General features: G+C 39.1%; 1 protein-coding gene across 1 annotated transcript in view; it reads left to right on the forward strand.

Moving 5' to 3' along the window:
* The first annotated feature begins 1,914 nt into the window (after nucleotides 1-1,914).
* The window catches only part of KCNAB1 (potassium voltage-gated channel subfamily A member regulatory beta subunit 1), a 189,521-nt gene continuing 166,381 nt past the window's right edge, over nucleotides 1,915-25,054 (forward strand). Inside the window, exon 1 of the mRNA XM_032225554.1 lies at nucleotides 1,915-2,150. Coding sequence (XP_032081445.1) covers nucleotides 1,915-2,150 — 236 coding nt within the window. The remainder of the gene's footprint in view (nucleotides 2,151-25,054) is intronic.

Here is a 25,054-nt window from a genome sequence, read left to right on the forward strand (position 1 = left end):
TTAATATTTGGACCTGTTTTCATGCTCCATTTTCATGTACAAACTTCCATACTTGAGGTTCATTCAATTTATTAAGTCAGTATCGTCAATAAAGAATATTGCTGTTTGAAAAGGTGGTGAACTGGAGTTCAGAAGTTTAAGTTTTATTTTATTTATATGCCGCCCTATTCCCAAAAAGGGACTCAGGGCAGCGAACAACTTAAACGGGCAGGGAAACATACAAGTACAAAATAGACATTTAAAATGACCAACAACCACACCTGTCAAGAGGGGAAGGGAACTCATCAACCCCAGGCCTGCCGACACAGCCAGGTTTTAACGGCTTTTCGGAAAGCAGGGAGAGAGGTGAGGGTCCGAATCTCCGCGGGGAGTTCGTTCCAAAGGGCCGGAGCTGCAATAGAGAAGGACCTCCCCCGGATCATAGCCAGATGGCATTGGCTAGTGGATGGGACCCGGAGGAGGCTGACCCTGTGCGATCTAATGGGTCTTTGGGAGGTAATTGGCAGCAGGCGGTCTCTCAAATATCCAGGTCCAATACCATGAATACCAACTAACTGTGTCAGTTAGTTATGTCTTCTGCTTCTTTCCTTTTTCTGTAGCCAATATGCACAGAAAGTGCCAAAACAATTTGGTGCCCTCCTAACAACACAACCTTGCTTATTGATTAATTATGTGCCATCAACTCTGCATTGACTTTTAGTGAACCCTAACTAGATTTTTTTCAGCACAATCTTAACCTGCTTCTTAACTCTTCCCTCTGGTTGCTACTCTAACTGAGGCCATCCATCTTGCTGCTGATCATCCTATTCTCTCTTCTTCCTCTTCCTCCATCAACCCCAGAGTATTCTCCAGAAAACTAGTTGAGACTAGTTGACAGTTGAGAATGATCATTTGTGCCATAAGTGACAACTCTTGGCTGATCCATTTTTCCTTTTGTTTCATGTTCTTGTCTGTCCATAGTATCCTCAAGAATCTTCTCCAATACCAAAGCTTCAATGCTCTTTCTATCCTGCATCTCCAAAATCCAAAAATCTCCTTATTCTTTAATAATTGAACACAGGGAAATGCTGCTTTAATTTAAATGTTACCTAAAAAGCATCAGCTTACATCTTCTTCTGACATGGATTTTCTTAGTCAGACCTGAACTTAAGGCATATGTTCAAGAATGTATCCAGGGTTGACTCACAAAATTTATGAAATAGTAATTGAAAAATCTCTAAATCTGTTCATGTATTCCTACCACCACCACCACACCAAGAAATCATATATACCAGTGATGGCTAACCTTTTCCGGATCGAGTGCCCAAACCCCCAAAATGCAATGCACCCTCGACCCCCATGCATGCAGCCTGCTGCGCCCCCGCACATGCATGCATGGCCCTGCTGCGTGCACCCCGCCCCTGTGCATGCATGCTTCCCCTGCATGCCCCATCCATGCTTGTGTGACCTCCCTGCACATGCCCCACCCCCGCGCATGTGCGGCAGAGACCCAATGAGCAGCTGGCTGGTGGGAGGTGCACGCCCATGTGTGGCAGAGCTGAACTGGGGTCCTGGCTTGCATGCTCACAGAGGGTGCTGTGCGCCACCTGTGGCACGCGTGCTATAGGTTCGCCATCACGGATATATACTCTATCAGTGTTCCCAAGAGTGCTTGTTTTTTTTTTTAAAAAAAAATTAAAACCCAAACCACTGATACAGTTAAAAAGTACAAAAGCTGCTACCAGATGCAGCTATAGAAACCTTGCTACTCTGCTTTCTAGTTTAAGTCTGCAGACATATCTCATTACAGTTTTGTGACCAGGTTAAGGCTGTAGCAGGATAAAAGTGCCTGCTGGAGTAAAAGGAAATCAGTTGATACGACTTGAGACTCGAGTCTTAAGTGGTGTTTGCCACTTGTACGGACGAAGAGGAAGGATGTTTGCAGTCCGGACTGGTGGGATAATGAAGAAAAAGAATCCAGAATTAAAGAAGCAACAAAACCTTGAAAAGCTCTCCTTAGAAAAGGAGAACAGATACAGTATTTATGGGCAGATGAAACAAAAGTCCAGAATTCTGGCCCTTTTGCACCAAATGGAAATGAATTGGTACCTAAAAATCTGTGAATTATCCTATGAATATACAGTAGCTCATACCAGTGGCATGCCTCACAGGTAAGCTCTTGAAGGATGTGCCCTGAAAAACAAATATTTGCAGTGTTGATTTTGGAATCCACAAATGAATCATAGGTGTTATGCTCTGTGATTATGCTGTGATAGCTGTTCAAAGTATATTTTGTTTTGTTTGAAGGTTAATTACATTAGCTAACTCTGTAATGATGGCCGCACATCTTATCAGCTTTGTTGTTACAAATTGGCTTTGGGGTTGTGGGATTATGAATGACTGAGACTGCGATCCATCACAAAATTTCTGAGATTCAAGCCCCACTGAACTCAATGAAAGTTGCCTATTGCCTAGGATTGCACTGCTAGTCAAAAACCATTCTAATTCAGCTGGAATATTCAGTCACTGTGAACATTTTGGTTTACTCGTTTTCCTAGAAACAGATGTTTTCTTCTAACTGCTGTAATGATGAAAAGAGGGGCTTTTAACAAAGCATTTTCCCCCTTTGGAACAATTTCATGCAGTTCAACATTAACTAGTCAATGTTAATGTCATAACTTGAGACAAATGTTTTAATTAGAACAAATTCAATGAGGCTTTTTCCCAGCAAAGCAAAATATAGAAATCAGATAACCTTATCACTTTTGCTTTCTCCAAGACATCCTACTTGTCATGTGTTCATGTAATCACCAAAAGTAAAGCTCAACTTTAGGAATGGCTTTAACTTTAAAAAAAAAGGATAAAAAGGCAAATTGATAAGAGACAGATCTCCTTCCTCAAAATGATCCACTTCCAAGCCTTCTCCATTTCAGCAACTCTTATCAACATTGTCCTTTAGCTTCTTGAATTGATATCTTGGGTCTGATTACATTATCAAAAATAAATTATCGCCCTATTCAAAGGGCACAGGACTTCTGGTCAGTCTCTGAATCACTCTCTTCTTAGAAATACTAAGAAAAGTATAGTACATTTTACAGTCCATTCTGCTGGTGCCCTTGAAATACCTACGCAGGAAAATCAAACACTTTATAATGTGAATCCATAGGATTAAATTTTAAGGAGTCACAATATTGGAGTTGGATCTACTTTCCATTATCTGTTTAGTTCTGCATTGACTTATTCTTCAACAAGGAATCATAATGCACCAATTCTTTATTGAAATCAATAAAAACTGAATTCAATTAATCTTGATTTAACTCTATAAAAAGCTCATGATTTGGCTCTATAAAAAGTATGCTGAGTCAGCTTGCTTTCGAAATATAAAAACTGAGCCAGGAGCATCATAAATCATTGCTTCCTAGCAAATCCAGCATGGCTAAGAAGTAAGTAGCACTCTCCCAAGCATGGAGATATTTCCTATAATAGAACTTATAGCTGGCCAGAAACTGAGGCTGCAGCCCTGTGCATATTTTTATGAGCATGAACCTCAATTATTCATTGGGTTTACCTCTGAATAGATATGCATTGGATTAAACTGAAAATAGTATGGATACAATAGATCATTAACAACTGGAAGGCACCGACTGGAGTTTGACCAATAGATTTATGGCAGTCAGATTTACTAATTAAGTACCCACAAGTCCTTTTTTTTTTTTTTACTCCTGTTGACCACAGATAGATCTTAGATAGATCTATTCCTTACATGTTCTTTCAAGTCTCTGGTGCATTATTGCCACCATAACTTAGTTCATCTCCTTTGTTAGTCATTTTCTTCTCTTCTTTCCTTTCACCTTTCCCAGCATTATTGTCTTTTTCAGAGAACTGGATCTTTGCATAATGCAGTGGTTCTCAACCTGTGGGTTGACACCCCTTTGTGGGTCGAACCACCCTTTCACATGGGTCGCCTAAGAAAACACATATTTTCGATGGTCTTAGGAACCAAGACATCAATTTTATGGTTAGGGGTCACCACAACATGAGGAACTGTATTAAAGGGCCGTGGCATTGGGAAGGTTGAAAACCACTGGCATAATGTATCAGAAGTAAGATATTTGGAGCCTGGTGATTTGTGTCTTGAGTGAGAACTCTGGGTTGATTTGTTTGATGCTCCAGTGGTTTGCTTTGAATCCATGGCCTTCAAAGGAGTCTTCTCCAAAACCAAATTTTAAAGACATAAATACTCTTCCCTATCCTGCTTCTTCAAAATTCAACTTCTGATTCCATACAGGGTTATAGGGAATATCACGGATTGCGTGATTCTGATCTTAGCAATCAGATTAGGCAGACATTATGTTTTTTAGCAATAATAACCCAGACCTAACAATTGTCAATAAAGGCAAAAAAGTCTGGATAGTGGACGTGGCAGTAGCTGGAGAGAACAGAATAGAAGAAAAAGAACTGGAGAAGATAACAAAATGCAAAGGCCTGAAATTAGATTTAGAATGACTGTGGCAAGGCAACGCAAGGGTAGAACCAATAGTAATAGGTGACTTGGGTGCAATTCCAAAACAATTGGAGCACTACTTGAACACCATCAGTCCACTGCAAAAGGCAGCTTTACTCAGAATAGCTTATATCCTATGACAAACATGTAACACCATCCAAAATCCACATCTGTCTATCCCAGGACCTTGGAAAATGTTTCCAAGTACAATCAGATCTGGAGATGTCACTAAATTAAAATGAAATATTGTTGATTTGCTGCTGAAAGGAATTTCAGATGGCTCAGAATGGAAATTGTAGACCTTCAAAACACAAAAATGGGATACGTTTGTGGTGGGCTGGAAGTGGACAGAAGACAATGTTCTCCTACCTTCTAGAAACTGAGAGCAAGACGACCATTGCTTCTAATATTGAAATTCCTTTAACTAGAAAAAAATCCACTTTAGGAGACTTGGGCACCTATATAACTTAATTTGATTAATAAATAAATTAAATTAAAAGTTCAATACTGTAATAAAAAGGAACTATATACATATCAGAAAATTTGATATGCAGAAAATCATCTTGACTATCCTGGCAGGTGGAAAGGCTAAGAAAAAGATTTGTTGTTACAAACATGGAAACTATTTATCTAGCCAAGACACATTTTGATCCTTTTTAATTACATTCTAATTTAATTGCATTTGGAATATTTGCTATGCACTTGGAATGTTGGATTTTTCCAGTAATGTTTGCAAACAGATGCCAGCTTCTATTTTGGGCATACAGTAAAAATACGAAGCAGCTTTTCAAGTAGACAGTAAAAAATAGAGTACGAGCCTAGAGCTAGGAATTGTTTGAATTTGAAATTAAGACTCTAAGGCAGTTATTGATATTCCAACAACTGATACTGCTAAACTCACAGAAATCTTGTCAGCGTTCCAAGTATCATGTAGAATTAAATCAGAGTCCAAGGCAAAACGATCCTTAAAGTTCCAATTTAATAAAGCAGACATCTTAGCACATCTGTGAAATCCCAATTCTGGAAATTACATCAGAATTCCACCCAGTTAAAAGTTCATGATCTTGTCCCAACACCCACAAATCCATCACATGGTCCAATCGTCTTCTTCCACACTGGCATCTCCACCCAGCTACGTCCGATCAGGTGCCAAGGTACGGAGACAAAGGATGACCTTGGTCTTCTAGAAAAGAATAACAGCAACACATTCCACAATCCTACTCCTTTCTATTCCCCCCTCCCATCAACTATACTAATGAAACAGCATAATGAAATAAGAGAAAGTGTGGCAGGCCAAAATTCTAAAAGGGATATAATTGAAGGCCTGACAAATCTGTTCACAAATTCTGTTCACAAAAACTAAGCAGAGGAAGGAAGCTCAAAGGTCCAGTTGTGAAGAAACTGTAGTAGTCATCAACCCAACCCAGCCTGTCATCAGATCAAAGCCATTAATAACTAGTGCTAACAAGGAGTGGTAGCAAGAGATAAAAACCTATATTTTTCTCCCTATTCACACTTTAATTTGGATTACTGTAATGCACTCTACATAGGAATCCTCTTGAGGACTACTATAGCTGGTACAGAATTTGGTATGCCGATTTTATTCCTGTAATTCACAAGCTGCACTAGCTGCCAATTGATTTTGGGTGCAATTTAAGTTTCTGGTTACCATCCACAAAACTCTACATTGTCTTCTGTCCATCCTATAAGGTGTGGCAGGGTTGGCATGTTTATTTTTAACAGAAGAACAGAGTTGGAAGGACCTTGGAGGTCTTCTAGTCCAACCACTTGCTCAAGCAGGAGACCCTATACCAGGGGTGAAATTCAGCAGGTTCTAAATTTAGCAGAAATTTAGAAAAAAAATTTGAGTTCGGAGAACCAGAAAATGCCACCTCTGGCTTTGCCCCAGAGTGGGGTGGGAATGGGGATTTTGCAGTATCCTTCCCTGCCACGCTCACCAAGCCATGCCCACAGAATCGGTAGTAAAAAAAAATTGAAGTTCACCACTGCACCACAAATGGCTGTCCAGTTTCTTCTTAAAAGCTTCTAGTAATGGAGTATCCACAACTTCTGAAGGCAATCTGTTCCACTGGTTGATTGTTCTCCTTACTTCTAGGTTGCTTCTCTCCTTGTTTAGTTTCCATCCATTGTTTCTAGTCTTGCTTTCTGGTGCTTTGGAAAATAGGTTGTAGTGCCATCTTGTGCAATATGACAGCCTTCTCTATTGGTTCCCCTGACTTCTGAAATAACATTCCCTCCATATGGCTTATCTGGGCTTCACTATCCTTCAAAATCTTGATGTTTTGAAGAAACCTTGGCCCAGAGCAGTCTGTGATACTGCATGGATTTTTTAAAATCTAACCCCCGTCACCCTGTTATTATTGCATTTAGCTGTATTTGTTTCCTGTGATGTTTATGACCAACTATACATTGAGCCATTGTTGATAAGGCTGTTCTATCAATTGGACGGACGGGAGTGAGCAGCCAGGAATAGTTAGGAAAAATCCTAAATAACGAGAATTATGTGACCAAGTCGTGACAACGAAGCTGTCTCGGCGCTCTAGTGCTGATAAACAAGAATTCTCAGCAAGATAATATAAGGTTTGGGATAGGAAAGGTCATTATTAGACTCCTCTTGTAAGAAAAAGCAAGCTCAGGTCCCTGGGAAAGATTCCAAGGCTGATTCATCCAGTTAGAAACATAAACTAGTGCTGAGTTGGAACGGTGCCCAGATGTGTAGGAAGGCCAGAGAAATGCAGTTACAAAGAAAAGAAATAAAAGACAAGCATTTTTTCTGAACTACACTTGTTCATGGTGTTGTGCCAATGAAAGCAAGAGTTCTGTATCTTTGTTCAGGCTTGCATTATTCAAAGAAAACTACCCAGGAAGACATGATAGGTACTTAGATCAGACTTCAATTGTTTGCAGATCAACCTATTCTCTCCCCCCCACAACAACTAATGGAGTGAAGAATCAGGAATGGGAACAGGGTGGGGAGGGAGAGAGGGAATTGAATAGTGGTTGGTTTATTTTCTTTCTTATGAGTTGTCGGGGAAAAATCAGGTTGTCTGTTCGGGCAATGGTTGCCAGTGAACATAATCATGAACTATTGTAAAAAATGGAGCACTAAGATTTTGAGAGAGTGTGATAATGACAACTTGGAAATGTCCTTAGTCATTCTGAACACAGATTCAGCTTGAGGATTTGGAGAAGGAGGAAAAAGTACAGAAGAGCATCAGTGCTCCAATATGGTAGAATATTAATATTATGGAGACAGTAGCGCTGATGGATTGTGTATTACATATTTATAGAAAAGCTATGTGAATGCCTTCTGGTGATATGGTAAGCAGTCTATAAAACATTTTGGAATTTAATTAGGAAACAGTAAAAAATGTTGCTGATTAAATGAGGTTAACCAATTACTGGTGATATTGTAAAAGCATTGATGCATATAAATCCATGATACAAATAGCTTCTGACAAATTCATAATTGTATTTCATTATAGGTGACCTGGCTGAGAATCACTTTGGTGTAGCAGTTAAAGCATCAGGCTACACTGGGAGACCATTTTAGGGTCAAAGCCAGCTGGGTGGCCTTGGCCAGTCACTCTCTTAGGAAGGAGGCAATGACAAACCCCTTCTGAAAAACCTTCCCAAGAAAATTTCAGGGACTTGTCTAGGCAGTCTGTGAAAATCAGACATAAACATCAAAGAATACAATGTTCTAGCAAGGTTAAAAACTAATTTATACATGCATATAGCTCCTCTGCAATATATAACTTACGTTATTTTGAAAAGAATAAGATTAGAACGGGGGTGGGGTGGGGGAGGGAAGCAGTGTGAAGACTAAACTCTATGGGAGTATACAAATACTTGCCTTGGACTAAGATCCACAGAAGCATATTTGTCTTTACCCAAATAAAATTCCATGAGAAACACGCTTGACATTTTACTCTCATGACAATGTCCACCCCTTTTATGACTATGTGAACTTGGAAGTTGAATTAAAAACTTCACTATCCAATTTACATAGCTTTTAAAGTAAGCCACTAAGCAGAAAGAACTTACTGACAACTATATATAAAAAATACAGGAATATATGATCTGAATAATTGACCACTGAGAACAGAATTTATGGGAGGCCGTTTTTTTCCATGCATTGACTATTACATCAACTCTAAAAGCTGAAATGGGAATGATAAATTGACAGATGGTGGGAACTGATGTGCTAATACATTAATAAAATTAATCTCCTTGAATTTTATCTACCATAGTTGGTAAATCAGTAATGTCTTGGTTTTATTATATTTATCTGGGTACAGTTCTGACTTATTATTTTTAATTTGGAGCACCATGCTTTTCAGGCATATATTTATTTTAAGGTTCATTGGATTTTTAACTGAGAAAATCCTGTTTTGCAGTTAGATTAAACACTTTAATAATCTGATTTTTACTCCAATGTATTACAGTTCTATTGCTTGCATCTTCTTTCCACTTTCCTGAAATCAATAAGTCTACAATGTCTTTTTTTGTTTTTTGTTATTTCTGCGGGAACTTTAACACCACTATTGTTTTCCTTTCTAACCTCTCACAAACCAATCTGAAGTTTACTTGTAATCAACAGCAACAGCCTGAACTAATAGAGTTCAGGCAGGAGTTACTATTTCTTCAATCAATCTGAAGAACAGTGTTTTTCAATCTTGGCATCTTAAGATGTGTGGACTTTCAAAATTTTCCAGCCAACATGCAACTAGCAGAATACTCCAGCCTGCTTGATGTGCTGCCTAAGGAATTCTGGGAGTTGAAGTACACACATTTTAAATTCAGTTGAAAACCAAGGCCTTAGAGAATTCCAAAAGCATAATTTAGCAGGCAATTAGTAGGACTGTAATTTCAAAGTCAACAATTTTTCTTTTCTCAGCTTTTCTGATGTTCTAACTTTTGAAAGGCAGTAAGGGATACCCAAAGACTTCCTTACCTCCAGCTGTAGTTAGTTCTTAACTCACAACTTTCATGTAGTGATCATTTGAATTTACAATGGCATTAATGGTGGGATTCATTTTTTTTTACTACCGGTTCTGTGGGCATGGCTTGGTGGGCGTGACATGGCTTGGTGGGCATGGCTTGGTGGGCATGGCAGGGGAAGGATACTGCAAAATCCCCATTCCCTCCCAATCAGCTGGGACTCGGGAGGCAGAGAATAGATGGGGTCGGGGCCAATCAGAGGTGGTATTAACCAGTTCTCCAAACTACTCAAAATTTCCGCTACTGGTTCTCCAGAACTGGTCAGAACCTGCTGAATACCATCTCTGAATGGCACTGAAAAAAGTACAGATAGTCCTCAGCTTAGGACCACAATTGAGCCCAAGACCTATGTTGCTAAGTGAGAAATTTGTTAAGTGACTTTTGCCCCATTTTACGACTTTTCTCACCACATTTGTTAAGTGAATCACTGCAGTTGTTAAATTAGTAACACGGTTGTGATGCGAATCTGGTTTCCCCATTGACTTTGCTTGTCAGAAGCTTGCAAAAAGGGGAATCACATGACCCCAAGACACTGCAACCATCATAAATGTGAGTCAGTTGGCAAGCATACAAATGTAAATCATGTGACCATGGGGATACTGCAATGGTCATGTCATTTTTTAACTTTGAATGGTCACTAAGTGAGCTGCTGTAAGTTGAGGACTACCTGTAATTGGTGCTCACACTTATGACCATTGCAGCATCCCCATGGTCACGTGATCAAAATTTGGGCAGTGGGAAAGTGGAGTGTATCCACAACGTTTTCAGGGCCATGTAATCGACACTTGTGACGTTCCCATTCAGCTTCTGATAAGCTTACGAGTTTGCTTAATGAGCACGTGATTCACTTAACAACTACAGTGATTTACTATGGCACAACATTGGGTGCAACTTACTTAGCAACAGAAAATCTGGTCCCAATTATGGCCTTAAATCGAGGACTACCTGTATTAAAGTGGTAGGCTCAGTATACCTAAAATGATTTTTATTCCAATTTTGAGTTGCTCTCTTTTCTACTCATGAAAATGAACGATTCTCCTTTTTCTCCTGCAAAATGAATGCGCAGTCTTCATAAATCCTGAAAATACTACAAATTTTCCATACGATTTTGTATGTAAATGCATCACATTTTCAATTAATGATGTAGGTGGAAAGCAGGGTAACATATACTTTCAAACTTTTGCAAGTTTGTAATAACTTTTGCAATAAATTGGAGGAGGAAGCAAACTTGGAAATCATTAGGAACTTGCTGTAAGTTTCTGCCTTAGCTGCACTACCATTCATCTTTCCTCAAAGCAAATTATCTCAGTGCAAAGTTTCTGTCAATCCAGGCTTTGAAAAAATTGGGAGGCTTTAGCAGCAGAAGGAAGAAAAAATGAGAAGCATTTAACAACTTCCTGTTGCCGATAAAGTTCAGTTCTGAGAATTTCTGAAAGAATAGATAAATGTAAAGGTAAAGATTCCCCTCGCACATCTTAGCCACTGAGCCATCATCTGAAAGAATACAAGAGGAAAAATATAGTAAATCTTGCCTAAAGAAACCAACCTGAATATTTTACAAGGGTATTTCATTAAAAATGCATTATTTTCCATACTAAATTTCCATACTAAATTATCCAGTATGAAATACAGTAGGGCTTTTCTTACCTTCTATACTTAATAGTAATAAGCATTCAGTATTAATTCTCAGCAGCAGATATGATACAGTAACAATACATATCTTTAAAAAAATTCTAAACTCAGCAAGCTATTTTGGTTGCATGGATCAATAAAAAAATCAGTGGTTTTGTATATTAAAAATTATACTGTTTTCTTTCAACTGTAAAATACATTTTTTAAAAAACAAAATCCAGATTGTGACTGCAAATCAAAATTAAAATATAAAAATCCTAGTAAAGCAAACATTGAATTTACGGGCAGATAGAAAGAGAATCAGAAAGAGAGGAGAACACCCTCATATTGCATTGCTACAATGCACTATATTCTTTACAGCAATGTAAAAATGCCTACCACTTCAACAAGACAAATCTTGACTACATTGAATTGTGTCATCCACTTTTTTCTTTTTTGCAACTAAAGATTCAAAGTCTGGGAGGTGACAATTTTTTATGAGGCAACTTTTAATAACTGATCCACAATTTAGGTTGGAGGATCACAGGATAATATTTTGGGTCACTGCCCAAGCACATGACATCAAAAGTTCTTCATAGACAATTTCCAGATTTTTGGAATGTAATGAAATAGGACATTTTCTTGTTTCTGCAGAGCAATTCAGGACAGAATGTATATTCTCTATGATCAGAGGTGGGTTGCTTCCAGTTGGACCCAGATCGGGCAAACCGGTAATAACGGTGGTGGGAAGCTCTGCCCAACCACTTCTGCGCATGTGCAGAAGCGTTATGTGCAAACACACTAGCGAACCAGTAGGGAAAAAAATTAGAAACCCACCACTGTCTATGTTCTGGGATACACTAAGTTTTTGAAAGTTTCAGGGCTTAGACCCATGTAAATAAATTCCATAATATTTGCATATATTTAATGTATATGTATGGATCCTATTCAGTCTATACAGAACAGTTCTACTTTGGTCTTTTTCTTAGGGATATGAATAAATTTGGGGGATATGAGTAGCAAGAAAATGAGTGACTCAAAATGCCATATCAAAATACACTGAAATGCTTTAGACATTTATAAAGATAATTCTTCCTGAAATATATTACTGCATGGAAGATAATTTTATCTTCTGGGAATAAAATATACTCAGCATTAAGCACATCACATGAAACTGTGACTGCTATGTTTTTATGCTTTTTCCACATCCAGATAGTGGGTTGAAAATGATTCAGCAGGCACCTTACTTTTTAATGTTAAGCCTTTGGTACATTATATGATTGGGACTGAATAATTAAAAGTTCCTAAACTATATAGCTCTCTCCCACACAATCACATCTAAAGATTTCACATGCAAATAGCACTGTATGTTAATGTAATTATTGGTGGTGGGGATTGACTGTTTGATTATGCCTTATTCTATTAGCAGTACTGTGTGAAAAACAAACTCTGTAACAGGGCTTAATTTGTTTATAATAAGGCTGATGTTCATAACATCCTTCTCTGTTCCAGTAATGTAACTTGAAATTGTCTTCTTCAACTTCAACTTAAATACCGTGGGGTTTTTTAGGTTTCTTTTTTTTTTTTTTTTTTTTTGCAATAAACTGAACATTCTTTACAACTGCTTTGTTCTGGGAATATTGTTTTTAAAACTTTTTGGTTTAGTTACAGACTTGGAAATTCATTTTTGTATCCCATCCAAGTATAAAACAATTTTATCTGTTCAGCGTTTTGAGATCTTCTAATGTCAGCTAGCTGCTGCCACCTGCTGAGGCACATTAAGCAGTAATTAGCAACTATTTTTCTCTTAAAATATATCTGTATAGCTCTGTGGGGCTCCTTCTGGCTAAGGATTTGAATTTAGCATTAAAAAAAACAGATTTGTGATCTGTTGCTCTGTAGTTAGCAGTTATTATTTAATGACTGGATACAACATGCATACATTTTGGAAGGTGGAACCTGTCAATATTTTTGCGGGAGGGGTGCAAGATTGTCCCACACTCTAAAACTAATTTTAAGAAAGTGTTATCTTCCCCAATCTTGCCCTGTCATCAAAACCTAAAAGTGAACCTATGGAGAACTGCTCTTCAAACATATGGCTTGCAGTGACCTGCGGTGAGGTTTATGGCTGGTGAGGCACTGACACAAACTTTTTTAGACTTGTGGACTTCAACTCCCAGAATTCCACAGCCAGGCATGCTCAGTTCCGATTTAAAACAACAGCATTTGTTTTTCTCCTTTGAGAAATAAGTTTCCTTCTTTCTTTTTCTTTTTCTTCTCCCTTCCCCTCCTTCCCTCTCTCTCCCCCTCTCAAACATACACACAAACACACACACACACACAGAGAAGTTGGATTGGATTTTCTCTCCTACCCTCTTCCCTCTCTCACTCAAACAAACTCTCTCAAACACACACACACACACACACACACAAAGTTGGATTGGAGGGAGTCAGGGAGACCAGAGGAGGAAGGAAGCCAGTCAAAAAGCCATACTGGATCACACACACTTTTCCCCAGCCCCGGAAGGATCCAGCCCAGCTTCACTGATTATAGGTTTGAAAAGACAACGTGGCTCTGCCTGCAATCACTTGGGGAGGGAGAACACTTCCTTCCAGCCTTTGCCCAAAGCCTCGCACTAGGAGGATGAAGTTTGAATTCCTCCCCCTCCCTCTGACCCACATGTACCTTTTCCAGCTGTTTCAGAGAGGATTTCAACTCTGCTCTTGCCTGCCAGCATGAAAAGAAAAAAAATGTAAAAGGAAAAAGGCAAGAACTGAGGTCAGGCTCAGCTAGTTGCTGCCAGAGTCACCGTAGATGACTCTGCTTAACTGTTTAAAAATGCCTCTAAAAAGCGCTCTCTACAGGAGGAGGCAGCAGCTTAACTCTGCTCGAGTGATCATAAAACGCCTAAAGTCAGACTAAATGAGGCATGTCGTTCTCCTGCCTCCTCCTGTAGAGGGTGCTTTTTTAGAGGCTTTTTTAAACAGTTAAGCACTAAGCAGAGTTATCCATAGTGACTCTGGCAACAACTAGCTCAGCCTGACCTCAACTCTTGCCTTTTTCCTTTTACATTTTCTTTTCTTTTCATGATGACAGTAGTGAGGCTCTGCCTCCCCTGCCTTCCCTGCCTGCACGTCACTGATGGCTTCACTTAAAAAAGAACCCTTCTGCATGTAAAAAAAAGGGTGTGTGTCTTTTCTTTAGCTAATCATGGGAGCTCATAAGTGGAATAGGGCTAGTAGGTCAAAGAGACAGTATAGTTAGTCCATTTTCTATTATTCATGTACATAGGCTCATTAAAATTTGGATGTAGTGGAAGCAGCAGCTGAATGGGAAGAGGGAATTAAGAAGGATGCCAATATGGAATTACTCCAGGGGAGGAAATAACATAGACCACACTAGGAAAGTCTTATTGATCCGCAAAGGAATGCAGAGAGTTTGGTGAAATTCTTTTAATGTGGGCGATCATAATAAAGTAACCGCTTTTGCCAACACTGCCCTACCCCATCTTCCTGCATTGAGAGAGTTGCTTGATAGTTATTTCTGCTACTGCCTATTTTCAAGTTGCCTTAATCCTGGGCAGGGAAAACATAAGACATCCCTCCAATCCACACACAACCTATGACTTTTTAGAACGAAATAAGAAAGAAGATGACGAAGATAAATGAATTTACCAAATGAATGGTTGTAAGTCAAGGACTACTCATATCTCTGGAGCTGCAGATACAAAAGACTGCTTGCATATTGGACAAGGCTACCTTAGAGAATGAAAAATGGGGAAAGTCCACTTAGAAATTACTCATGAAGTGACATCATGCCAGTCCTATCATCTTACGGTTAAGAGGCTGCTGACTACCATTTCTGTGTAAGATATTTTTGCATCTTACATAGAAAGATACAAAAGTAATATTTTTGAAATATTTTCCTTTGGACCGTCATAGTATTACAAATTCCTATTTTCCAGATTTATTTACCTGTTTCTGGTTGCTTTAACACATGAGAACAATAACAAAACAAAAAAACAGTAATCTCATATTCTGGTCAGAAGAGGGCAACATATTTTAAGTCCTTAAGAACACCTATGTTTGCAACCATCTTAACTGCAAGATTGTTAGGCATCTGAAATAGGTAACATATTTATGTGCCTATGGAATTATGTTGGCGGTTCCACCACAAATGCGCGCACAACAAAAGCGCGCCTGACTAAAGCGCGGTGTCTAAAGCGCGGTGACAAAACCGCGCGACGAATTAGCGACTAATTAGCCCTAAAGCGCGCCGACAAAAGCGTGCCGACAGAAGCGCGCTGTAACGTAACCTTCAACCTAACCCTCAACCTAACCCTAAACCTAACTGTAAATCTTACCTTAAATGAAATCGTGTTGTCAGCACGCTGTTGTCGGCGCGCTTTTGAAATCGCGGTTTTAGCGCCGCGGTGTTGTCGGCGCACTTATGACATTCGCGCTTTTGACGGGTCACGTATGTTGGCTGCCCGTAAGTTTTCAATTTCACTTGACTTCAACAAACAAGAAATAAAAGCATATTTGGTTTGTTTGATCATTTATTTAAAAGAATGAACCAAAAGCTGATATAAGTTTCTACATGTAGTCTCTATCAAAATATATTTAACCCCATATAAAATGAAAAAAATCTAATTGAATTTTAACAGTACTGTACTGTTTTTTTGTCCAGAAAAAAAATTACTAAGGAAAGTTATGACTTTATAGAAACAAATAAAGGATGAGGGCAATCAATCTTATCAATTTGCATTCTGGCATGGATATTTTGTAATTGTCCATGTCCAGTACCTCAGCCATTTTGTAACTAGGAACAGTTCAATTATAGGCATCATCTCAAAATTTCCAATGGGCTTGTGTTATAGATAATTAATAGAAGTGTGTTAGTTTGCAGCAAAAATGGAATTTCCCTTGGAAAAGGATGGTAAGTGGGTATGCATAACAACTGGTTCAAAATAATAATGTGGCCTGAAAATAAGCTATTTTTGGATTTTCTTCTCGGTACATTAAACTATATTTCTTCCCTCCCTTATGCCTGCTAATTCCTGACCTTGGACTTTTCATAACAGATGGTAGGATAATAATGGAAACCAAAGGGGTCTACCCAACTGCCAAGAATAACATGCAGGATAAGGGCCAATTCATAGTGTTCGGTCTACTTCACAACATAGTGATACTCAATTTGACAAAGTATTTTCTAGATAAAGTAGTTCTTGCCATTTTCATTCTCCTTGTCAAAACACATGTGTTTTGTGTGTCAAAAGCACATAGAGAGCAGTGATGGCTAACCCTTTCCAGACTGACTGCCCAAAGCGTGTGTGCATGCGAATGCACATGGGTGCGCCCGAACCCCCAAAATACAATGCTTGTGTGGCCCCTCCATACACCCCCCCATGCATGCGTACAACCCCTGCACCCCCCCCCGCATGCGTGGCAGGAGGCACGCATGCATGTGTGCTTGCGTGGCATAGCTGAACTGGCACTGAGAAGGCACTGCGTGCCACCTCTGGTTTGCCATCACAGGTAGAGGGTAGCACTTTTGAGTCACATGATTGATTACAATATATGTTTGAATCATATCCTCATTGCTGTTATAGGTAGTCCTTGACTAACAGCCATTCATTTAGTGACAATTTGAAGTCACAATGGCTCTGAGAAAGTGACTTGGGACTGATCCTCACTCTTATGACCATCATGGCATTCCCATGCTCATGTGATCAACATACGTGCATGTGACAACTGACAAAGGCTGCAGCAGCCCAGGGTCCTGTGATCATCATTTTAACCTTCTCAGCCAGCTTCTGACAAGGGATGTCAATGGGGAAAACTAGGTTTGTTTAATGAATGTGTGATTGACTTAACAACCGAAACCATTCACTTAACAACCATGGCAAAAAGGGGATAATATCAGGTGTGATACCCTTAGCAACCACCTTGCTTAGCAACAGAAATTTAAGTCCCAATTGTTGTTGTGGATCTGTAGGTTGCAGGTTGTCATTCCATCACTTAACTGAAAGCGTACAATATAACTGTCTTTCACTGAAAATGGTACCTAGGTGGGGACACTAGATGGAATTACTAAAGCTTTACAATGCTCTGAGCTACTTTTTAAAAACAGTTTTTAATAAATGACAACAAAATATGTGATTACCTGGGAAATGGTATTGGACCTGGGTACTTGAGAGACCGCCTGCTGCCAATTACCTCCCATAGACCCGTTAGATCACACAGGGTCGGCCTCCTCCGGGTTCCGTCCACCTGCCAATGCCATCTGGCTATTACCCGGGGGAGGGCCTTCTCTGTAGCAGCTCCGGCCCTTTGGAATGAACTCCCCACGGAGATTCGGACCCTCACCTCTCTCCAGGCCTTCCAGAAAGCTGTCAAAACCTGGCTGTGCCGGCAGGCCTGGGGTTGATGAGTTCCCCTCCCCTCTCGACTTGTATGGCTGTATGACTCTTGTGTATTTTAATTACGTGTATTGTGTTTGTGTCACCTTTCCCCTTTTTGAGTTGTTCGCCGCCCTGAGTCCCTCCTGGAGAAGGGCGGCATACAAATAAACTAAATCTCAAATCTCAAATTTGAGTTTAATATTCAGTGTTAATAATACACTTTCAGTGAGAAAATGTTTTGGGGTATTTTCATTTTGTTTTACTTATGACCTGAACCAAGTGCTTCCACCATATTTATTCTGTGGCTTAATTTCTACTCTGCTGATATGAGATTCTGAGAAAAGCATATAAAGTAATAGTGTTATTGCCGAAACATTTCAGAATCAATTATGCATATCTTTTTTAAATTCCACAACAAATGGGACTGATTTGCCTTATATCATTTTCATAATTCATTGTTAATTTATAAAACTGCGTATAAAAGTACCTCCTATCTAACAATTAAATTCTTTTATTATTTTGCCTTGTGCCAAATATGGCTGTAATATATGGATGATTCATTACAAAAGAAAAAAAGGTTTCAGGACGTTGAAGTAATGCTTATGTATTACAACCAACTATATATTCTATTTATATGAAATATAATATTTTTATATAAAGGACACAATAGAGTGTCCTCACATACTGCATTACAGTATGGTATGCTGGTTTAACTGTTACAGGCAGGCAGGCATTACAGAGAGTGATCAATTCAGCACAAGAAACCATTGGTTGCCTTCTAACCCCACTGGATGACATCGCCAGATCTCGCTGCTTTAGCAGAGTAAGGAAAATGCTCAGAGATGATTCATAACCTGGTCAGAGTCTCTTCACACTTCTACCATCGGGCAGAAGGCATCAAAGCATAGCCAGCCGAACAAATAGGTTTAAAAATACTTTCTATCCTTGGGTTGTCAGCCTCTTAAACACAACCATAAACCCTCCACACACACATGGAAACATATGACTAGTTTTTCTTTCTTTTTCTTTTTTTCCTAATTACTTGCATAGAGATTATTTTTTATACTATTCATGTTGTTTGTATTTGTTGTCATGGATTGGACCAGTGAGGCTAAAACCAATTTGGTTGCATACATGATGTACAATGACAATAAAGACTATACTATACTACGTATATTGCAATTTTATTGGTTATCAATTTGTTGAAGTTATGCTTTTAATTAGCTTTAAACATCTGGTGCTCTTTAAACTATAATGTATCAGATGGAAAATAACAAAAAAAAAAGCCTAGTAGTTCCCAGATATAACAAATTGGGTTTTAAATTTTGGGGTAGACTTTGTGATTCATATTATTTTCCATATGCAACTGCAATCTGAATTAAACCGCAGATAGCAAGAAATTGAGCATGTTGAAATTTGGAGATGAGGTAAAAGAGCCCTGAAAAAGTATCAAAAATTATCATTTTTATCATACAAGGGTACAAGAAGAAATAAGAATAATTTCTAAAACCAGAATCGAAATAATGAAGCAATTGGGTACTCATTCTTCTGCTTCTTCAAAGCTGGGGAAATGGTTGGTGTCACTTTCTAATAATTCCTACACCCCAATGGTTAGAGTTTCATTTCTAAAGAATGAGGGAATTGTGTTTTGTCTGCTCTTATTTTGTAGCGCCTGCTAAGGATCTCTGCTTTGTTTTAACTTGATGCTGAACTTGTCATAGGTCATGTTCAAACACTTTGTCCTCTAGAAAAAGGTAAAGGTTCCCCTCGCACATATGTGCTAGTCGTTCCTAACTCTAGGGGGAGGTGCTCATCTCCGTTTCAAAGCCAAACAGTCAGCGCTGCCCGAAGACGTCTCCGTGGTCATGTGGCCAGCATGACTAAACACCAAAGGCGCATGGAGTGCTTTATCTTCCCACCAAAGGTGGTTCCTATTTTTCTACTTGTATTTTTACAAACTTTCAAACTTCTACTTGTATTTTTACAAACTTTCAAACTTTCAAACTGCTAGTTTGGCAGAAGCTGGGACAGGTAATGGGCACTCACTCTCTTACACGGCACTAGGGATTAGAACCGCCAAACTGCCAACCTTTTCTGACCCTGAGCTCAGGGTCTTAGCCACTGAGCCACTTTATGCTTTAAGTACTTCTTAACCGAGGATCTCCAAAAGCTTTCACTTGAGTGTAACATTTTGCACATTTGCTACTTCTTTCAACCAGAGATGATTGTTATGTTCTTGTTCAGCCATATAAATACTATGCATAGAATAGCCCAAAGCTCACATTCTGTTAGACAGAAGTTCCCTGAGTCTGAAAGATCAGAGGACTAAACCTCTGGCCTCGGTGATCAACCCAGATTGTATGCTCAATATAACTCCTTGTTGGAAGAGGTATTTTGCGAAAGTTTTATTTATTTATGGTTTTGCTTGCATACTGGTTTAAAAAATCTTGAAGTGGTTGGCAAGAAAAACTCATCAATGAATGATGTTTCATTAAAACATGCAAATAAATAAAATAAGGAATTCTGCAATAAAGAGATAAAAGTGACACCAATTTATAAAGTTTAGCCTATCCAATTAAATATCGTTGAAACCAAGCCAAGACTCTTTATTTTTCAGTTCTGAAAAATAAATTATATTTCAGTTCTAAGATGCTTATTATTTTTCCTCGGTTGCCTTACGCACATTTTTCCTCCTGTTGGCTCCCTGACAGCTTATGATGGTGATCTATATTCTGCCTGTTGCAATTTTAATCAGTTCTTCAACTTGTCTGTCAGTTCAGACATAGAGCCCAGTACTGGGAGTGCCAATTATTTCTCCTAAAACACCTCTAGTGCAAACATTGTTGGTCTCGAGTACTGTTAAATACAAGGACATGGCATGTTGTTGCCCTGCAAACTGCCAGAAAAGGGGGATGAAAGAGAGATGTAAGTAGCTAACAGAGATACTACAAAAACACTATGTTAACAGAATCATATTCTAGTCTGTCCTAATAACATTTTCATCAACAAGTATTGAGGGCCCAATTGGCAAAATAGAGATATTGTATTTTATAAATTTTTCCACAAGATATTATATCTATATTTATATCTATCCTCTATCCTCTATCCTCTATCTATCTATCTATCTATCTATCTATCTATCTATCTATCTATCTATCTATCTATCTATCTATCTCCAGTAAAACTGGATTAGAGGGCATTTTTTTATATTTTTCACCTGAATTTCCTGAAGATCTTTTCTTTTTAATGCAAATGGCAGATCCTTTTTTTTTTTTGCTGCTGGTACATAACATTGCAGGCTTTTAAGGTGCATACATTTAAAAATCAGTTAAAAAAAAAACATAGGTAAAGGTTCCCCTCGCACATATGTGCTAGTCGTTCTTGACTCTAGAGAGTGGTGCTCATCTCCGTTTCAAAGCCAAAAAGCCAGCGCTGTCCAAAGATGCCTTTGTAGTCATGTGGCTGGCATGACTAAATGCTGAATTTTGGTGCACGGAACGCTGTTATCTTCCCACCAAAGTGGTCCCTATTTTTCTACTTGCATTTTTTACATGCTTCCAAACTGCTAGGTTGGCAGAAGCTGGGACAAGTAACGGGAGCTCACTCCATTATGCGGCACTAGGGATTCCAACCGCTGAACTGCTGACCTTTCTGATCGACAAGGTCAACGTCTTAGCCACTGAGCCACCGCGTCCCTTTTAAAAAACATAACTATTAATAATTATGACCTTTTGGCCATTTTGCCAAATATTTCAGTGGAAACAATAAACACTGATGAATTTTCTTGAATGTTATCGTTGCTGCTGCTACAAAGTCCAAATAGAGCAAAATAGGTGGGAATAAACTGCAATAAAAAAACCAAAATCAATACTATAAGTACTATCTTAGCAAATTGGCAATATTAAATTTCAACATGCATTATGCTGAGCAAATGCAGGAACAGGACTGCCCTGGCATGTAACATTTTTAGAATTGTGATTACAGCTGTCACATGCTTCAGAGTTTGTGTAGTCCAATTTTCTTTTTCAAATCCTCACAAGAGTGGAACTGTCTGCAGATCATTGCCAATTCTTCCATGTAGAGGTAAGGCAAAGCAGCATTGACTGTTCATAGTGGAACATATTATTCTTCTGGAATATTATCATATATGCAGGGGTGGGTTCCTGCCAGTTCTAACCTCTTCTATAGAAGAGGTTCCACAAATCTACAGTGCCATTTAGAACCGGTTCCAGGCTCCTCCCCCTGCCCGTCCACACATCATCAAGATGAAGAGCGAGAGGAGGAATTCTGGGAGTTGAAGTCCACAAGTCTTAAAGCTGTCAAGTTTGAACACCCCTGGGTTTTTTTCCTAAAGGGTTAGGGGTGCAGGGGTCTTGTAACTTGACAGCTTTAAGACTTGCATGCTTTAAATGCCATAGTTTCTGAGCCAACATTTTGGTTGCTAAGCAGGAGCATTAAGTGAGTTTCAACACATTTTACTAGTTGGCCATGCCCACCCAGTCACATGGCTGGCAAGCCACTCCCACAAAGCAGGCCACACGTACAGAAGAGGTTCTAAAAAATTTTGAAACCCACCACTGCATATATGGCAAAATTTTGCTCGCTGCCATTGTCCTTATCTCCCCTAGGATCCCACTGAAGACTATTCTGGAAGTTGAAGTCAATACATCTTCCAGTTGTCAAGGTTGACAACCACTGGCTTAAAGTACCATGTCGGCTAACCATCGCTGGAGAATCAGGTTTTGCTTTTTTCCATCTCCAAACATGGAGCCATGGAACAATACATATTTGTTTGGGCACTTAAATTTCATAGTTTCTTACTCCCGCACCTTGTTTCTTTCTCTCGCTTTACTTTCCTTACATCACATCAGGTATCTCTTGCTCGTCTACATTTTCCCATGCCCTTGATTCTGATACTCTATGGATAAATATTATCAAAGAAGAACAGCATGAGAGAAATGCAACTCCCTTCTATACCAGCTTGGAAATGGATGCCTGTTGTGTAGGGCACATTCAACACAGCTGCACAGGGTAGAAGCTAGAAAGAGAACCAGGTAGAAATTTACTGATTTAAACTTGTCAGTGACTTCGTTTAGCAAACACCCATCAACATCACCCACCCTGCCCCATTTCAACCTGATTTCATGTGATACATAAAGTTATACTTTTAAATATTACATACATTATTGTAAGCATTAAGTATTTTTTAATTTGAATAATGCCACCGAGTACAGTAAGTATGGTCTAATGGTTCAGATACTAGCCAAGAAAATAAGAGACTGTATCTTCTAGGTCTCCCTTAGGTATGAAAGTTAGTTATCCTCCAAAAGTTGAGGTGTTTATCTTGACACATTTGTCAAGTAAAATGAACTTTTTCTTCTCCATAATAGTCAGGGAAACGTTTGCTTGATGTAGCAATAGTGTTAATTTTACTTAAATTATATGTAAATATATGCAATGCAAATATATAATTTCATGAAAAATCTCAAAATTTGAGACGTTCTTATGGTACTTCTATACAAATGTGGTAACTATTATTCACAGGCTTTGACCAAATTGAATGATCATTACATATTCTAATAGTGGGCTGATGTTGATTAAAAGGAATGGTTTTCAGTCTTCTCCAAATATTACGGATCTTGTATGCAGTATTCTGAATAAGCATTTGAAAGGCGGATTGAAATGACTACCTTTGTTAGCCATACATCCTCCTTCCCCAAGTCAGTTCATGCAAACACTAAAATATATGCCTCATATATTAGACAGTAGTCCTGGAAATAACATAGAAAAACACTATTTGTTCCAGTTTGCAATCAAAGGGGAATGTGATCTTTTCAAATCATTTGACAGAATTGAGAAACAGCATTATTCACAGTTGGATCTCAGTCTCTCTCCTGAGGCTGCGTGGGTATGCTTTTACTCAGGTGAAACCAATGAATATTCCAGTCCGTGGGGATGGGAAGAATTTCAAAAACTTAAATATCATAGAAAGGTTAGAAAGGATAGATGAGATCATCTTTTAAAAAGGACATTTGAACAATTCTTAGCGATTCAGTATGCTTTTTATTAATGTATTCATCCCATCTTTGTAGTTATTTGTAGTTATTCTCAGTGCCCATTGCTAAAGCAGCTGTTACCATGGTAAGAATTTCCACTGTTCTAAAAGCAGCTGTTCTATATGAACATTAAGCAGCTTCTGGAGTTAAAAAACCATTTTTTAATGTATCTTTATTCAAGGTCCTTAGGTCTAGTTCTGTGATGGTGAACCTATGGCACTCATGCCGGAAGTGGCATGAAAAGCCATTGCCTGTTGCTCTCGCAGGTTTTGGCGCGCTGGCCAGCTGGTCTTCATGCACATGGGAGTGCCGGAAACCAAAAGAGGTGCTGGCCAGTGTACATGCACATGCTAGAAACCAGAAGATCATCTTCCCAGTGTGTACATGTGTACCAGCCAGCTGGTCTTTGTGCATGCATGTGTGTCAGAAATTAGAAGACCTTGTGGTTGGAGCGCATGTGCACCCCGGAAACCAGAAAATCATCTTCCCGGTGTGTGCATGCACACCGGGCAGTTACTCTTCTGGCTCCTGTTTCAGCACTTAGTGCCAAAAAGGTTCACCAACACTGGCCTAGTTCATACCTGCTAAAAATGCAATGAAAGCCAGCAGGGCACAATAGCAATAGCACTTAGAATTATACACTTCACAGTGCTTTACAGCACTCTCTAAGCAGTTTACAGACCATATTGCCCCCAACAATCTGGGTCCTCATTTTACCCACCTCTGAAGGATGGAACACTGAGTCATCCTTGAGCCTGGTGAGATTCGAACTGCCAAATTGCAGGCAGCTGGCAGGCAGCAGATGTAGGCTGCAGTTCTGCATTCGAACCACTGCGACATCACGGTTCTTAATAGTTATGGGATGGGACTAAAACCAAGATCATCTACCTTTGTTCACGTTTGAACTGTGCCCCAGGGCCTACAAGCATCCAATACACTAGTAAGCAGTTGTCACAAAATAGATTTCATTGCATTGTTTTGTACCAGTCAGTAGGTGGGGAGCTGCATTCTGTAACTGCAGCTTTTGCATCATCTTGAAGAGTAACCCCTGCCGAAATGTTAGAAGTCTAACTGCAAGATGACCAGGGCATAAATTATTGTTTTCAGTCCCTTCTGAGCCAGGAAAGATAGCAATTGGCAGACTAGTTGAAACTGGCTGAAAGCTGCTTGAACATTGTCTTGCCTTGCTGTTCCAGGAAAACACTACATTATACGCTTGTTCCTTTACAGGTAATGACACTTTGTCAAGAGCAATTGGTGAAGTGTTAATAATGTTCCAGAAGGCTCCTGGGTTTTAGCAAGCGTCATTGTACCAATCCACTTCCACACATTGTTTAGCTACTGGGTCAAGACGTCCAGTTTGGCTTGAGAGTTCAGATACAAATTTGATTATCATTATTATATTGAAGTTTCTGGGGAAAGGACAAGAATTTGTTTGCAGCTGTAATTTAACTACAACCTCAAGAACCTTATCT

This window comes from Thamnophis elegans, chromosome 10, assembly GCF_009769535.1.
Source record: "Thamnophis elegans isolate rThaEle1 chromosome 10, rThaEle1.pri, whole genome shotgun sequence".
NCBI classification, from domain to species: domain Eukaryota; kingdom Metazoa; phylum Chordata; class Lepidosauria; order Squamata; family Colubridae; genus Thamnophis; species Thamnophis elegans.